General features: G+C 35.0%; 1 protein-coding gene across 5 annotated transcripts in view; it reads left to right on the top strand.

Moving 5' to 3' along the window:
- The window catches only part of CACNA2D1 (calcium voltage-gated channel auxiliary subunit alpha2delta 1), a 392,282-nt gene that overhangs the window by 339,009 nt on the left and 34,605 nt on the right, over nucleotides 1-18,668 (top strand). The window contains exons 16-22 of one of the 5 annotated variants that reach the window (XM_065667215.1): nucleotides 231-299; nucleotides 1,897-1,971; nucleotides 3,306-3,380; nucleotides 11,216-11,272; nucleotides 12,373-12,444; nucleotides 16,134-16,195; nucleotides 18,451-18,527. In XM_065667215.1, the coding sequence (XP_065523287.1) occupies nucleotides 231-299; nucleotides 1,897-1,971; nucleotides 3,306-3,380; nucleotides 11,216-11,272; nucleotides 12,373-12,444; nucleotides 16,134-16,195; nucleotides 18,451-18,527 (487 nt within the window). Of the gene's footprint in view, nucleotides 1-230; nucleotides 1,385-1,896; nucleotides 1,972-3,305; nucleotides 3,381-3,869; nucleotides 3,944-4,937; nucleotides 4,984-5,790; nucleotides 5,879-8,570; nucleotides 8,734-11,215; nucleotides 11,273-12,372; nucleotides 12,445-16,133; nucleotides 16,196-18,450; nucleotides 18,528-18,668 lie in introns of those variants that run through there. The other 4 variants (XR_010610021.1, XM_065667227.1, XM_065667235.1 and 1 more) reach the window with 4 other exon arrangements.

The raw sequence follows: 18,668 nt of genomic DNA, 5'->3' as shown, positions 1-18,668 counted from the left end.
TTAAAAAAACCCAATTTATTACTCTCATTAATGCATGCAGACAAAAAAAACTGTAAGTTTCTATGCATAAAATCAATGAAGTATTTTAATGTTTTTACAAACTAGAAGTCAGTACTCTTTTCTAGTGTTTGAATACAGTAATCCCTGGATTGTTGTAATTTTTTATAGTTCAATATTTGTTATTTAACTAAAAAGTCTTTTTGTCTCTTCTCTATATGATCATTTCCTAGGAGCTGGGCCTTGTGATTACTGGAACCTTACCTGTCTTCAATCTAACGAAGGAACAAAATGGGAAAATAGTAAGCTCTTACTCAAAGCACAAAAAAAAAAAAAAAAAAAAAAAAAAATCAGTTATCTGACTTACATTTAGTGCTAAACTCCTTGAATAATGTGTATTTCCATAGAGCTTTCTACAGCTTACTTGTCTCGTACCTCAGAAACAAAGGGGTCATCTCTAGGTACCCGATAGTGAACTAGAAAATGCAGATTACCCTTTTCGTAATTCTGAGTTTCAAGGTATGATATTCCTTGATCTATCTCTGTGACCTGGTGGCAGTGGGAATGTGTTAACTGCTCAACAGATTATATTAATCAGGCCTTGCCAAGAAAGGAATGCATAGATAAATTTTTTACAAATCTCTGAAGCTGTGACAGGGTGAAGCTATTTCAGGATAAACAGCAATGATGTAGAGAACTTAAACAAATTGATTGTAATGATAATAGAAAATAGCACTGTGTGCTTAGATTAAAATCTAGGTATTAGACAAATACAATTGCCCATCTCTATTACTGTCAGATATGGAATCAACTGATGTCCTCTTCACAAAATCAAACTGCTGCTTTTTTAAAAATCACACCTAGAATATGACTTACTGTGTGTAGCATAATACTGTACATTTGATGTGGTACTCATCTTCATCCAGGTCAAAATATACAGAAGTCTAGAGAAGAAAGTATTTGATGTGGTTTTTCAGATATCACATAGACTCAGAATGAATAAATACACATTTGATCACTACCACTTCTTTTATTTACTTTCAGAATAGTTCTTAGTTTCCCTTTAAAAACAACAACAACAAAAAAAGGTTTCATAGTCTTATCTACATGATAATGCTTGGGATTCACCGACTGTGGTTGCAAAGTGAGTAACTACTAAATATCAAAAGATGTCTTTCAGAGAACAGCCACGGTTTAATACAGAGAAACAAGAGAACTTGAATAGCTCAACTTACACCTGTACCTGAACTTTAGGTTACAGACTGCAAGATGCATCTTCCAATGCTTATTCTAAATTTATTTAATAAGGAGAAAGGATTCAGGTGATAATGTATAAAGGTCTAACTTCCTTTTCTGTAGTAGGAAAATAAATTACAAGTGAAGCAAATGTAGTGCCTGCGTCCCTGATTTCAAATGCTGATGATTGCTCGAGTCACTGAGTTTTTTGCTTTGTTGTTTGGGTGGGTTTTTTTCATTCATCATTATACCATGGCCAAAAGAATGTAATTGTTCTGGGGTCTCAATTATTAATTGCCCAACCTAAGCATGCAATAATAGCTCTGTATCGGTGCTAGTAATTTAGTATCTACATTATTGGCAATATTAATGCACTGCTTTTGCTTTTACCTGTTTTGTTCTTACATTTATTGTTTATTCATCCAGAAAAGCACCCATATTCATATTCACAATTAGCATATTCTATACTAAATTCTGAATGTACTTAATGTTATTTTTAATCACTTGGATAGTATTTAAAACATTTAGAATAGACACATACAAGCAACTTTTCAAGTGTATCTGTCAAACGAGATGAAGGCAAAATCAAAATTCACTGACTGTTGCAGTTATTCTGCATTGTAAATATGTCAGGCATAGTCTAATGTTTTGGAATCTCACCAGAATCAGCTGATTCTTGGAGTGATGGGGGTTGATGTCTCTTTGGAGGACATAAAAAAACTGACACCCCGATTTACGGTAAGTTACTTGCTTTGGTGGTTTGCTTTATGCATGATTTATGTATGATTTCTCTTCATGCTCTTTCATTAGTTGTACAGCAATGACTGGATGTGTGTCAAAATACCAGCAGGCTTCTTTTCATATATTCTTTTCCATTGTTGTAGATTTTCTGATGGTTTTCTCTCCAGCCATATATGTGTTTGTGTGTGAATTGTCCGCCAAGATGCATCTGTAAAGGCAAATTTTATGTTGGGGGATATATTCCAAATAATTTTCCTGTAGCTTAAAGCACTGTTTTTCAGTTGAGTTCTTGGTTCTTACCACAGGTTTAGAGAACACAATCATTTCAGCTAATAATAACAATAGCATTTATATAGGACATCTTGTTACAGAAAAGTTCTTTGATATGCATTTCTCTCTGTAGCCTACTCAGTATGATTGATTTATAAATGTAAACATCTATCCAGGGGATTTCAAAGAAAACAACTAGTACTGTGGAAAACAACAGCTGAGGAAGCAAAGAAACATAATGAATTTGTCTGAAGGCAAATGCAGAGTCCTGCATTTAGAATGGAATAATCTCATGCCTCAGTACAAGCTGGGACAGACTGCCTCAAAAGGCAGGAAAAGGCCTGGGGGTCATGGTGGAGGACAAGCTGAACATAAGTTAGCAGTGTGCCCTTGCGTCAAAGAAGACCAACTGTGCAGTGAACACCTGCATCAGAAATAATGTGTCCAGGTTTGATCTCTTCAGCATAAGAAACAGACTGAGGTATTGGGCAGAGTCCAGTGTGGAGCCACTAAGTTGGCAAAGAGGGCTGGACTGCACGGTGTACGAGAAGAAGCTGAGAGACATAGGTTTGTTCAGACTGAAAAAGAAACCTAATGGGTTACCTAATGGGAGCTATAGAGAAGATGGACCTTGACACTTCTTGAAGGTTTATAGCAACAGACAAGAGGCAAACAACACAGTGGTGGCAATGGAAATTCCAACTGGATATAGGGCAGAAAAATCTTTGTGGGGGTGATTAAACATGAGCAGGTTGTGGAATCACCAGTGGAAGTATTCAAAGACTCTTTGAAACCTAGTCCAGCTTCAAAGCTGGATCTTATTTTGAAGTTAGCTCAGCTTTCAGTGAGAGGTTTTACTCTGAAGGTGACCTCCAGAGGTTCTATCAGCCAAAATTATTCTTCAAATTTATGAATCTAGAAGAATAAATGTTAAAAAATTATCTTCTCTATGTTAATATCTCATGTAGTTCAGGATGTTTGAGACAATGTGTTTTCTTCAATGTGACCATTGCTTGAAAACTTAAAACCTTATAATGCTAAACTTCATTTCTTTCTTCCAGCTTTGTCCAAATGGATACTATTTTGCAATTGATCCTAATGGGTATGTGCTACTTCATCCAAATCTCCAACCAAAGGTATGAAAAGCATTCTAATTTATTTCACTATAATAAGGGGACATTGTCAGAAGTAACAGAAACTAAGATCTGCCAGAGAGCAGCAGTAAAGAATTCTCAGTTGTGGAGAAGTCAGGAAAATCTGTGGTGCATTTATGGCTTCATCCAAATCCATTTACAGGTCAAAGGTCATCACTGGCTTGTATTAAATTTGGCTATCCATAAAATGCAAAATATGTATATTTCACATTTTTATATAAGAAATAAGTGGTTTAATCTCAGTATTAATATAAAGCCAACTAGTGGTAGCTGTAATATTGTGAAGAACTTCTAGTGTGTTATAAGATGCTCTTGAAGCAAACTGAAAAGTTTACTAGTGCACATGCTTATTTTGTGATGCTTTCTCATTTCAGAAATTGAAACTTTCATACTTGCAGAAATCAGGGGCAAACTCAATGTGTTTTACTTGCATTTTCATATTTATTTATTTGCTTATTTTCTGTTTACCAGAGCTGAAACCCTGAGCTGCAGAGTTGGGAATAGATCTAGCCAAGCACTACATCCCACAATGCTAGATCTTTCAGTAGGTCAACTTGAGAAAGTCTTTCATCCTTAAAGATGAAATCTTTATCTAAATATGATTAGGACAGGACTTTCCTCAAATTTCAGGAAAATTTAAACCCAAGACTTGAGTCTGCTTTCATATCAATTAACTGCAGTCCTGACTTTGTGGTGACTCCTTAAATAACCTGCCTTCCAGGCTTTGATGAAACATGTCAAAATGAATGGATATTTTTGTTTTAGTGAAGGGATTCTCCATATCCAACAGTCTTCTGTTTAGTGGAATATTTGAAAATGCTTGTATTTTAAATAATTTCAGCTTATTTTATGTCTTGAGTTGGTAGTGATCAAATGACACATTATATCAAACATAAGGTTAATATTAGATATTAATTGTATGGATTATTTACAGGCATTAAATTAGGAATAATAATGAATCAGTGTAAGTACTGAAGACCAAACAATATATCCATGTTACTCAGTTGTCAATATTAAAACTGCTCATTAAGATGGTTTGAGCAATGTATGTCTAAGATAAATGCAAGCTGTCAATAGACAGGCAAATGAAGGTAGTAAGGATTTAAAACTTTGGTGGCACTCCTGTTATTTTTTAGCACTCGGTACACTTTAGAGAAAATTCTGAAGTAATGGAAGCCTTTGTCTCCTGCCTTTAGGCATGGAAATACTGCTTTTTGTAAATTGGATGTATAGCCATCACTTTATTCCTCTCAGCTGTGTTCATGCAGCAGAATAGTAGCAAGCCATTGGCCTCTAGGTCGTGCAACTGTCTTCTCTTGACTCTTCATCAGAAAGTCCTACCATACCTACAAGAGGGATAACATACCCCCTTTTCACTACTTCAACATCTTTAACTGTTAAAGGCAGAAAAACAAATTAAGAATTCATCTACATACTTTAGTGATTCATTATATTTTTAAGCTTGGGGAAGTCAGCTTTGTAACTATTTGAATTAATTTCCTGGTGAAGTAATGAATTTATTTGATATCTTTTGCCAAGTGTGTAACAAAAGAAGAAAGGAAAAAAAAATGCTTCTGAAGAAGAGAACAAATAATTTCACTTTAACTAATGCTGAAATATCCTTTTTGACCCATTATAAAAAACAGAAAAAAAAAAAAAAAAAGGAAAGAGAAGTTTTTAATTTAGTCTTCATAATTTAGAAGAACTTCAGTTTCTGGATATATACATAACGTTTTCATGTGTTAAAAAAAATGAAAGTTTTGATTTGATGACTTGATGAGTTATTCTAAGCCAAATATATGCATCATTGCTGACCAAATCGTTTCTTCATTAGAGATTATTAGAAATTCACATGATGGCAAATGGCCTATTTTTAATTCCTTTTTCTTATGTACAAATGAAGCTACCTTTTTGCTAACAGAAGGAATATAAATTATATAATTAATATAATTTAATATAAAATATAATATACATATAAAATATCAAATATAAATTATGAAATATAAAAGCAATGTAGTATTCTCATTTTAGGCACAATCTTGTGAGGAACTGATGGATATGAATTCTGTTCGTCTCGCATATGTTACTATACTGCTGTGTAAACTCATAACACTGAAGAATAAAGAACATTTGTTAGAGTGAAAAACTCTGTTCATCCCAACTAAATAATCTGAAATGGGTTATTAGGATACTAATTGTCATGGTTTCTTTGTATAGTTTTCTAACCTAGAAGGATATGGAAGTCCAGAGATAGTTTCAGATGCTGTTCAAATGTTTGATTTAGAGTATGTTTAAAAAAATATATTTTATAAGTGATGTTTTGTGTTGTAGAATAATGTCTAAATGTGTTATTAAGACTATGAATTATTATTGTTGTTATTGTTATTAACAGTTACAAAGACTAGACTTTTTCACTCCCAGTTTGTTTGGGGTGGTGCATGCTATTCAGACTGATACAAGAGCTACGTTTTAAAACTAAGGTACACTACAAAGACAGATATATTTAGAACTCATGAACTTTCTTTAACATGTCATATTAATTTTAGTTGAACCTCCTAGTAGCAGTTAACTTATTAACAAACAACCCTCTTAACCCTCTTTGTCAGCAGTTTTTCAATAGATGTAGACTAAAACATAAGTACGTCTTTACCTTTGAAGAGGTGAGGGTGTATTATACTTTCAGTGATCCCTTCTTCTGAATGTCTTCTGCTTTCTTTCTGAAAATCTGTTACCTCAAATCACAACTGGTTCAACAAAACTATTATTTTGAGAAACTGTCTTGCAGTATTATCTCACAAAATGAAGCCCCTTAGAAACTCAGAACTTGTAAAGTTGTTTACCCAACTGAGAAAATTTAACAAAAGGCAGATTCAAAAGCATATTAAAATCATCAAGAACTTTCCCATCCTGTTCTTATTTGCACATGAAAAATATGTCAAAGCATAACACAGGAAACCCTTTTTTTTAAACTTTCTCTTTAATACAGTTTTAAACTGCTTAAAATTCCATTTTCAAGTTTATGCAGTTAGTTACATTACATTTTAAACAAGTGCTTAATGTTAAGCTTTACTACCAATTTTCTTTGTGTGCCTGTGTGTATATCCATCTATTTTTCCCATTGTCCTGAAAGGGAACAGGCAGATAGTCCACTAAATAAACAGTCACTGGAATGAGTGTATTAAGCGTATATTAACAAGATTAGTCTTAATTAGATAAGATTTGGAAATGCTAAATAATTAAATTACTGAATCTATTCTGAAGATTAACATAAAAATTTTCTTCATTTTCATTATGGTTCCGATCCATTTATTGGTAGTTCCAGATGCCTGTGGTAGGGTCCAGTATTATGTCTTATGGTTTATGGTTTTGAAAGAAATGTAAGAGGAGGAGCTCTCTGTTAACTTAATTCACATTGTTTAGCACATATATGGTTATTGTTTCTCTAGACAAAGCCTGGGTGTAATTGTGACAGAGAGCTCTTGATTGGGGAATGAGGGCTAGTCTCTGCTTTCAGTAAACGTACACTGGAGAGTATAGATGTTGAGGGAAGACTTCCATTCTGTAAGTTGGCTGTTTACTAATAGTGTAAAAATATAAATTACTGCTTTTTTGTTACTTCAGCAAATTGGTGTGGGCATACCAAAAGTTAAATTGAGAAAAAGGAGACCCAATGTACAGGTAACTTTGGATGGAGGTGATTAGTGCATTAGAATGCATAGACCTGGAAATACAAATAGAAAGCTTCTGTCCTGCTTACTAGGAAAAATCTAACTAGAGAACTGTTTACTGTGACAAACAGCTTCCAAAGCATGAAGCTTGCATCCTTCCTTGTTTAAATAATGGAAAACATGTTATTGGCTGTAGTGAAGGGCATTCCATTAAATTACGGTGCTTTACTAATAGGTGCTAATTAGAGGCGTGCTGTAAAAATTATTCTTCAGATTTTGAAATTAATTTGAAGACTGGAAATAAAAAAAGAGACTACTTGTGCTGGCTTTGCTTGCATAAACCCAAACTCAAGAGAAGATCCTTGCGACTTTATTGCCAAGTTTTATTGTACCGTGTGTGCTGTATGACATTACAGAATTTGAATGAGGTGTTCATTTTAATTCTGGGGAAGCCAGAGAAGGGCACATGTTTTATCTGCTACTTACATCAGGTTTCTTGGTTTAGCAGAACCTAACTCCAGAGAATTAACTGCCATTAACCTGGATCGGGAAAAGGAAATTTGTAATGTTTATGTAATGCAATCCCTGAGCAGAAAACACTTAATGAAAACTTAAAAATCATTAAAGAAATAAATTAACTATAACTAGGAAAACAACAAAATTAAGTGCAACATACCATGGAGACATTCAAGGCCAGGCTGAATGTCGTTCTAAGCAACCTGATCTAGTTAAAGATGTCCCTGCTTATTGCAGGAGGTTGGATTAGATGACCTTTGAAGGTCCCTTCCAACCCAAACTATTCTATGATTCTATGTGAATTTCTTACATGTACAGGAACATATAATGCAAAACTGGTGGCTTGCATACTAACACTAGTAAAATATGGTGTAAAGTCCTGATCTAATTCAAGGCAGTGATTTCATCAAGAGTCAATTGTCTGCGTTAATACCACATGTAGAAAGCCATCTCTGGGCTAGACATTTGTGCGCTGGAGAAAGCAGCACTGGAAAATAAAAAAATCTCTGTGCACCCCTGGCTCCTCAGTGTGCTGTGGTATGATTTGACTGGTGCTGGGTTTTCCTGGCTGTGCCGGCTGCCTGGAGAGGTGCAACTCTGGAAAAGCTCTGGGCTCCCACCCACTCCAGTTGCTCCTGGGTTTCCTTCTGGGGCCCAGGACTTTGTTGCATTCTTACCATCATTTATTTCAAAACCCTAACAGCCTATGTCTTCATTAGTACTGCAGGTATGAGTAGGAGCTAGGCTCTTGCAACTCAGCAAAGGCGTTCCATAGAATCTGTGAGAATACTAACCTCCCAAAAAACACAATAACCACATTTTAATGAACATCTTTTATGTTGCTGCACCAGTTCTTTCTTTGTTTCCTTCTTGATTTTTCATTGGATTTATAGATCTTTGCCTTTATTTGTCATGCTGAAAATGAACTGCATTCCCTTTATCTGCATGTTTCATTGATAGTGATTTAGTTCTGTTTTGTTTTATTAAGTCGTGCTGGTGAATGTGGTGGTGTTGTGCTTCTTCTAGTCATGTCACATGCATGACTGGAAAAGAGAAGAGCAAACTGAACAGTAAGTTTGTTTCTTCATGGCTTGGAATAAACCCCACTAAATGGCAACCTTGGAAGAAAAAACTGTGGAGCCCAAATACTGGTAAAAACACATTCTTGGGGGAAAAAGGCATAGCTGGGAAAATTGCCTTCCATTTAAAGGACGGGGCTAGGAATTTTCTATTCTAATTTATAATAGATTTCTTTGTGCCTCAGGCACATCACATAATGTATCACGCTTAGTATCTTATCTATTAGAAGTCATTAGTAAGTATGTGATAAATAATATTTGGTAATATAACTTATGTCTTAAAAAGAACACACTTATACTTGAATTTTGATGGGCTGTTAAATTTGTCTATTTTGTCTTTGGGACTCCTTAACTATTGCTAACCCAGGTTATCATTTTAAATGAATATTGACCTTGATTTGATGTGATGGCTTTTTTTTTGTTTCTTTTTTTACCATTTCTTTACTTCGTTTCTTTGTGTGTTGGAATGGAATTTGAACTTCACTCATGCCTCCTGTACCATGCCAATGCCTTCATGCATGCTGTTTGGGTTTGACCATGCTATTCATTATCCATTGCATGTAAGAAAATGTATTTTTTAATTTATTTTTTCATTTTATTTTTTTGCTATTTATTTCAAGTGTGGGGGTTTGTTGGGGGTAAAAAGCAACTGCATAACAACAAAATTGTTTTGAATTAAGAGTGAGCATATGTTAATCTTAAAGCTGCTAGAAACTAGGATTCTGTATAAATAGGAACATAAAAATTTCTTTAAAGTTATCAGTGGGAGTTTAAAAGAAATGCTGAGAAACTTTACCTGCAACCTTCCCAGTGCATTTCTTCTGAGAATAAATTTATTGGCTTTTCTCTTAGCAATAGTAAGGCTTACTTGGTAGGCACAGGAATGTTTCCATACACCCAGAAACATGCACATTTGTTCCTCTAGAAAATTAATGGTCTTTTGTCTTCTGTTACTATTCTATATGATAATCTTTAAAATAAGAGCTGCTATTAAGGTTTTTATGCTCAAGGCTCTTCAGGATGTCACCTTCTTCCAGTTTAAACTGGTAATACATAAATTGTGGTGAAACATACTTGCATTTTTTGATAGAATAGTCACATTCACATTCAGCATGTAAATTTGCTAGAAAATGTTAGGATAGGATGAGTATAATCATCAGTTTGAATGAAGATACTTTAGTCTACTCTGTAAATAAATTATTATAACTGAATCACTGAAATCACCTAAAAATGTCATTATCAGAAATTACACTACTCTTGAAATAATAGTAGTATCCACTAATGACAACTTTTGTTTTACTAATCAAATGAGAAAGAATGCTCAGTTACTGAGAAAAACAGGGGCCTTGAGATCCTTTCATGTTTGAACTGCCCTATTACACAAAGCAAACTATTCTCATTAAAAAAAAAAAAAAAAAAAAAGGAAACCCTGGCCTTTTTTTTAATCTTCTATTTCAACCTTTAGATTTAAAATGTTAAATAATATAATATATATCTCCATACTGATTTTTCTAAAGATCCTTTGTTAGGTGGATCCATTATATAACTATTGAGTGATGAGGATTTTTACACCACATGTAATATAAAGTCAATGGGGCTTAGCCAAAACTATTAAAGAAAAAAAAAATGGTCAGATTCCTAACAACTTGTACAGAGGATGACTCTGTCCAACTAAATGCAGACTGCAACTGAGAAAGGAGCAGAAGCTGGAGGGTGGTGTGAGTTCATTCAGCAGAGCTACAGTGGTCTTTCCATACGCCTATGGGACCAGGAGGACTGCAGCTGCCAACAGCCAGACTTCACTGTGCTCCATAGCTGAGGGTCAACATCATGTACATTCCTTAGGTCTTGAAGCTGCTGGGCTGTAGTGTTTCTGTGTTACAGGTTTCTGTCTCCTAAATTGACATAACAGTACTGATGTAAAGAAAAACACATTCAAAACTGCAAAGTGTTTAGGAAAGTCCTGTAATGTTGGCAACAAAAGTGATTTTTATACTTTATAACATATCAGTTGCTGCCTCTTTTAATCTTGAACCACTTTCCATTCCCACATCATAACAGCAAGTTTGTAGTCCACTTTAAATAAAAGTGCAGAAGAGTATAATTGCCCCATCTTATTCTACCTGGAAAATTCTCCAGGATTTCTCTCTCCCTCTTGGAGGCAGGACACCTGAAGAGGTTCATATCTGATGTTTCCTCTGATGCATCTTCTTCCAGTCTTCTTCTTCTTGCATCTTCTTCTTTACAGTCTGTGACACACCAGCAGTAGGGGTAGCAGCTTCCCAGCATGAGCCTCATACATGACAGACTGTGGTCATAAACTGGCCATTAAGTGTTGATTTTATTTTCACTCAGTTAACCTCTCTATCCAATGAAATAAAATAGATGAGAAAGAGCCACTAATAATTCATCATGCTATAAGAGGTTAAAATATATGGGTAAGTAAGCACAGATACTCTGAAATGAAAAGTTTAGAATGATTTGTAACATTATGTTATTCTGTCCTTTTTATTTGATCATCCAATATCTTCTGCTTCAGAATCCTAAATCCCAGGAGCCTGTTACACTGGATTTTCTAGATGCTGAACTGGAAAATGATATTAAAGTTGAGGTAAGATTACCTGGCTTCTTAGTGCTTGCTGCTTGTATTTCACCGTACAATAATCAGAAACCAAAAAATGTTCTAGATTTTGAATGGGAGTCGATTTCACTAAAAAATTCAATTTTAAATTTGTTAAGACAATGAATTTATAGGGAGATTAATTATAATTAAACAAATTGAGACATGATACTTTTCATAGGTGGCAATGCATTATATTGCCCTCATTTTGAAGGACACCATGGTTGCTGTTTACATTATTCTTCTTCATTCAGTGGCTATTCTTGGGGAGCGGGCTTGTAACTTTTTTTCAGAACAGAGCACTTTTTAATAGGATCTTAATATATTACCTGAAATATTTTTCAAGTGTTTCCCTTTCTCTTTCTAGTACATGCTTACTGCTGTGGTGAGGGAGAACTGAGAAACAGTGTTAACAACAAATCAATTCCTTTTTATATTCCTCAGTTTCTAATTTTATAATACATTCAGAAATAATTTTAAAGAATACTCTTAGTTTTGTGAACTCTAAAGGTGAGGGGTTTAAACATTTTATGTATTTTTAATTTATTTTGTTCACTTTGAAATGGTTCTTTCATACTGACACTAATCAGCTTTATTTGGGGTCTGTTAAACTCTGCCTTAAATTTCTTTGAAACGCCTGCTTCAGAGAGGAATTATTCTTGGACTGGTATAAAAAATGTTTTTGTGAATCACTGCAGCTACCAAAATGACAGAGATGTGCTGGGAAGCAGGAGAAATGCCAGGCAAAACTTCTCATCCATGCAGATTTCATGCTCTCTCTATGATGTCCCTAACATCAAGGGGTTTTATGTTTTATGGGATGGTCTATGCAAAGTATACCAGAATTTTTGCTTCACAACTCTACTGAGCTGTTAGTTAGACAAAGCAATTTCTAATCAGAAAGATCTGGAAGTTGTAAACTTAAAGTTTTGGTTTTGAAGAGCTATGACTTTCATCTGCATTACCATTTTCTGTGTTTCTATGAATTATTTTGAATCACTGAAAAGATTATTCAGCTTTCATGTAACACCTACTTTTTTGTTGGTTGTTTTATTTTTTATTTTTTTTTCCTTTTTCTTCCTTGCCAATAGATTCGGAAAAAAATGATAGATGGAGAAAGTGGCGAGAAAACATTTGAAACACTGGTCAAGTCCCAAGATGAGGTAAGTTAGGAACAGGAGATTACATTTACAGAAACAAACAAAACTAGAAAAGTACTGTGAAATGGTGTAAAGATGTTCATTTTGTAATGTCAGTTTGTATCATTTTTCCCTCTAGATTTGGTAGTTTTACTGGCTTATAGTGAAAGAAATTGTATACTTATTAAAAAAAAAAAAAAAAGGCTTGTTTTGGTTTTGTTTTTTGGTTTTTTTTTTTTGGTGCATCATTAATCAAGCAGTTGTTGATGAGGTCTTACGCTCTGTTCACCAGGAAATGGACACAGCCTACTTCTGTGTATAAATCCTAAAACAAAGTAGTTATTTTGCTTGCAGAGGTGTGTGAGGATGGGTTTGGTAATTTAGATTGTGGCTGAATAGGGAGAAAGTAGTGAGAAAGAAAAAAAAAACCACAAAACCTCCAAAACATTTATATGCCATAAGCAAAGACTATTTGGGATAAGTGAATTAATCTTAAAGTTATATTATGTGCTTGTGATTTCTGAACATGTTGAGTTCTTTATTTTTTTGTCAAGAATGCTCATTCCTTATAAAGATTGCTACTAGTTTCTCTAATAATACAGGCACATTTCCTAGCAAGAGGAAATACTCAAATTTAACATGGATCCTTACATGTATGCTCTTCTTCTTGGGGAACTTAATGAGAAGAATCATTACTGGTGTCGAAAGGAGCAGTTCTGGCCAGAATATGTCCCACAGTTACAGTTCTACAGGAGTTTGTTGAAAATGTTTTACTTTAAATGTAAACCAGCATGAGGACAGCTAATTTAAAGGCTTAGCAGAAGAACATGAAGCACATCTAATATCAAGCAGACAGTACACAACCCTTAGATATATAAGTACACCGTAACCATACTCAGCAGAATCTGTAGGAACATATTTAGAAACATAGAATCATGGAATAGTTTGAGTTGGAAGGAACCTTTAAAGGTCATCTAGTCTGACCTGCCCTGCAATGAGCAGGGACATCTTCAATCTGCTCAGACCTTCTTTCAACCTGACCTTGAATACTTCCAGAGATGGGGCCTCTACCACCTCTCGGAGGAACCTCTTCCGGTGTTTCCCCATCCTCACTGTACTCACTGGGACATTTTCACATTTGCGTTGTTGTTTTATTTAAGAAGTGTCTTTCCAAGCCTATGGGTGAAAAGGGCTCTGTGTAGGTGGTTAGAAAAAGGAGGATTAGAAGGTCAGAAAAATACAGTAACCCCACTGGGGTTGTTGAAGAAATTGCATTCATAGCAAAGCTGTTAAGGAGATCTAAGAGATCTCGGGCTGGGCTTTCATGTCTAAAGCTGTGTGACAAAAAAGACCTGAAACAGTTGGTCTTGCAACTGCTTGCCCAAAGAGGGAGGGAGAGGAATCATTTACACTTGCAAATGCTGGAGTCAGCTACAGCATGGGGGCAGGGAGGTAAATGTAACATCTCTGGGTGCATGAGAATATGTCAGTTATGCATGGCCCAGACCACAATCTGTATTTGAATAGAAATGCCTATGCCTTTTGATCCCAGATGTTTCAAATGCCCAATGAAATTAATTTCCCTCACCTTCCCTTGCATCACAGCCCAAGATTTCTTCCTTTACTTGGATATCTCTGACAGGAGACGGTAGCAACCAGGGATGGCTGATGATGATGACTGCTTCAAGCCATTGCACCCTCCCAGCTCCAGGCTGCTAGAGCCAGAATAAACCTGCTTCAACCCACAGGCCATGCATGCACCGTGCATCACTTAGGGCTTGATAGCTTCATATATTTTCTCATAAATAGGGCTGATGTGGTCAGTTGCTGTGAACTGACAGTTGCAGTCTCAAGGCTTAAAATTGATGTCCTTTTTGTTTTGCTTTTTGGTTTAGGTTTGCATTGCTTTCCTTTTGTATTGCAGCTGGCCCCAGCAGTGTCTTGGGAGATGACCTCATACTACAGCATAGAGACTGGACTTGTAGCAAGTGTGGGTGGGGTGGGCTGGAGTCTCCCAAGGCCTCAAGGGCTTTCCAGCTGACAAAGAAGATGCCATAGGAACAAAAGCATTGCCACATTCCAGCAGCCAGGGTGGGCAGTAGTGAAAACTGAAGGGTCACAAAGCTGCAATAGCATGCATAGGCTCTTCGGCAGTAAACAGCTGGGCATGAGACAGTCTCTGACCACTCAATAGTGAATCAGGCAAAGGTAAATGGGAGACAGTGCACGAAAACATGTCATCTGCTGGGTTATCATTGAAGAGATGTTTCAGCCAATTCACTTTTGAGTATGCTTACAGTGCTGGTGGCAACAGGATTTAATAAGAGCCCAGTTCTTCTCTTTCTTCCCTCCCACCTTGGGAGCTGTTTTTCTCCTGCTAGTGTACATGGTGTGCAACCCATGGCACTGTGCCTGATTTGGAGGGACTGCCAGCACAATGTTCAAGTGTACTGACTCTTGAGCTGAAGTAATAGTGTAAGCACATTATTAAATATAAATAAGCTTGGAAAGGAATCTCTTCAGCCACTTTTTCCCTTCAAATATTAAGTATTTCAGGGCATTAGACTCTGATATATGCATCTTTTTTTTCTCTTTTATTTTTACCTTTTTTTGTTTTTCTTTCCAAAATGACTATTACATTATTTACACATCATGCTATACTTGAAAGCAACAGACGTATAATGAGAAGGTTTCAAATTATAAATGTAAAGAAAAAAAAAAAAAGAAAAGAAATCTCTTTTTTATAACCATGGTCATTTTCACACTTTTATTTTACCACAGGAAACAAAAGCCATGTAAAATATACCTGTGGTACCTTTCACTGATGTTTGTAATGTTACAGTGCACCAGCTGCACAGACTTCATTGCTGGCATACTTACAAATCTCTGATTGTAAAATAATAGTATGTTGCAGCTGGCATAAACTTGTAGTTTTCAAAGTGGAAAAATGAGTATGATGATGTCAACCAGATGCTATCACTATCAAATCTATGGGGAACCGTGGGAGTATGTCTATCACGTAATTTTTCATAGCAAAAGAAAATGAATGGTAAAGCTTATCCTAATGTATTAAGTTATTTCAAAATAAACATTTCCTTCAATGTTAAATTTTTCACAGATACAAGACCCTCCTAATGAGATTAGAAACACATGTAAGGTTAGCATGGGCTGTGTGTACAGTCAGGATTACCTGGCTGTGCCTGTAGATATAGTATATATTTAGACAAAGCTAAACGCATTTAGCCAGTGATACTGTGACCTGAAAGGACAAACACTGGGTGGTTTTGAGGTTAAAGAGCTACCTAAAAAGTCTGTGTATAATTGAGGCTTTAACTTTTCATAGTTTAACTGCAAAATGTTTTAACTGCATAAGAGAGATAATATCTTTTATCAAATTTAAATTACATAGGAAAAGGTTTGAATAGGCCTGGCTAATGAATTTAAAAGGGAAAATGATAGGTGATGTTTTCTTGGTTTTATTTAAATTTGCATTTTGGTAATGTTAAATAAAAAAGGTGAAGTTGATTCTTTTGCATAATATATTTGGAAAATGTTTAAGAAAAGGAATTGCAGCTCAACTTATATTTTTAGCAAAATAATAAACAGACTTCCAAGAGATTTGTACTTGATTTTACACTGTATTTCTTAAGAAAAGATCACCCTTGTTAAAGCTCCTAAGTTAATTTATTTTTTTCATCATTATCTCTTTGTAGAGATATATTGATAAAGGAAACAGGACATATACATGGACTGCTGTGAATGGCACTGATTACAGGTAATTCACTTCTGACTTTTGTGTAGTTAAATATACTTTTTGTTTATTTTGGTTAATATTTTTAGTGTTACATTTTCTATACTAGCAGGACCACATTGTCTTGTTTCCAGCCTGACAGGGTTTTCTGAGTTGCTTAACAGCTCAGAATTGTTGCTCTGCCTAAGGACCAGAGTCTCAGTCTTTCATGCAACTGTTGAGATTTAACACCAGGGTATTTCAGTATGCATGAAAAAAAGGTTTTTGTGATGGATATTAAGAATCTTACTTTTGCTTCTACTTTCTTTATCACAGTATAATTTGGCTCTTAATAGTATACTTTCTCTTAGATTCCTCCTCTTATTTTGTCTTTTATTTGACTTTTTCCATGTTCTTGTTTTAACATTCATAATAACAAGGAAGATGCTATATTTTGGGCTGAATGAAAAATGTGACATGTTTGGCACAACCCTTTTTCAGTCACAGGCATTGCTTTTATCAATGACTGCTAATCTTCATGTCAGGTTACAGAGGCAGGAACCATGCTACTGATTTTCTCTGAAACCCATTTCTATTTGTGTCAGGTTTTAACTAATTAGCACTGATACTGGTTTGTATGCAAAAATTATATGGTGAATTGAGGCAGGAACAAATGAAGTAATAGATAAAAGCATATTCTCACTTGACTTATTGGGGTGTGTATTATTTCAAACTTGTTTGAACACACAGCTCCATAACTTTAGAAATAATGTAGAAACTTGACATTATAGAAAACAAGTTAAGGTTTACCAGGTCCCAGAAAAATTCACAGAATCATAGAATAGTTTGGGTTGGAAGGGACATTCAAAGGTCATCTAGTCCAACCCCCTGAAAGTTAAACTACTCTAGTTCAAAACTACATGGTACAAATACTGAGTCAAATTTTTACCAAAACAGTATCTTTATTGTGGTGAGTTGAAGTAGTCTCAGCCAGGCTGGTTCGCTTTTTCAGTTATGTTCTGCACAGGTGTACAGCCAGTGAGAATGCCAGTGTTAATTTGAATGTGAAAACAAACAAATCAGTTTTAACAGGGAATGCAAATGTAGGATCTTTTATTCAGCATCCAGTGTTTCTGTTGAACTGCGTCTGTCTTTGTACTTTATAACACAATAAAGTTTTTATCAGATTGTGCAATCTAGCAATCAGTAAGGAAATACATTTGAGTTGTATGACTAAATTCTTACTGAGCTCCCTGGCATGAAATACAACAAAAACCCCATCAAGTCACATTGCATAAAAACTATTAAACATGAAATTATAGATTTTAATTGGCAATTTCTGCTAGCAATAACTGTTAATGACAGGTAAACTGCTTCTGGAGAACTGGTAGAAGGCTATCACTAAATGTTCAGCAATCTCACTTATGTTCTGTTTAAATGACAAATGTGTCACTAAAGGTCATCTCATTTGTGACTCAACTGTACAACTTTATTAATGTTAATTTCTGTGGTTATCCATTAGAAACCATTGGAGTTCTACAGTGATGAAATACGAGTTCAAAAATTAAGGATGTGATATGGGAGATGATAATTCCTCTTCAATGACTACACCTACCTCCTGTCTTTTACATACCTTTTTAGAAGTGAAATCTTCTACACATGTATTGAGTTTATTTGCAAAAAGAAGACCTATATTTTTTAACAAAAATAAGTATAACCTTAAAGAAAATACATTGCAAATACTTTGCAAATCTTAAAATGTTATTCGACAATGATCTTTAAAGTTTTTTGGTGGTGTCTGTATGATTCAAGAAAATATTTTGTATCTTGAATGTAATGTGAATTCAGGCATTGCCAGATGCATTTCCTGATGAATACTGAGAGCTTTTATATTAGTAAAAGGAGAATCTGTCATTATATGGTGCATACAAATCCGTCTAGTACCACATGGTGTTTTTTGCAGTCAGTGATCACTTTGACATATCTTACATTGGGATCGTAAATGTTAGAGGAAGATACAAGAAATTGTGTCTTATTATTTGCAATTATTTCTAAATTCCTTGCTTATACATTAAAAAGTATATTTATGCTTAAAAGAATGAAAATAAACGCAGCTTCAGGACCAGCAAGGACCTATTGTGTCTATATAGTGTAAGGCTAAGTATGCCACTATATGAACTATCTCATCCGTGATGAGCCAATTTCCAAATGTGTTAACTGCTTTCAAAACACATAGAAGCTGAAACTGGAAAACTGCTGTAAATAATGTAATTGCTTTACTTGTCTCATTTCTATTGCAGTTTGGCATTGGTGTTACCATCATACAGCTTTTATTATATTAAAGCCAAAATAGAAGAACCAATAATTCAGGCCAGATGTAAGTACTATGAAGGTTCCCTGGTTTTGGCTAGTATTTCCGAGTCTCAGATGCACTAAAAAAACCCCAGCATTTAAAATTCATAAGTTTTGTGGAATTCACGGATGTTTTCATGATATACCCAAAATCTGCAGCAATGAT

The sequence above is a fragment of the Lathamus discolor genome, chromosome 1 (assembly GCF_037157495.1).
Source record: "Lathamus discolor isolate bLatDis1 chromosome 1, bLatDis1.hap1, whole genome shotgun sequence".
Lineage (NCBI taxonomy): Eukaryota > Metazoa > Chordata > Aves > Psittaciformes > Psittacidae > Lathamus > Lathamus discolor.
The sequence above is the reverse complement of the archived record's forward strand: the minus strand, read 5'-3'. Positions and strand labels throughout refer to the sequence as shown.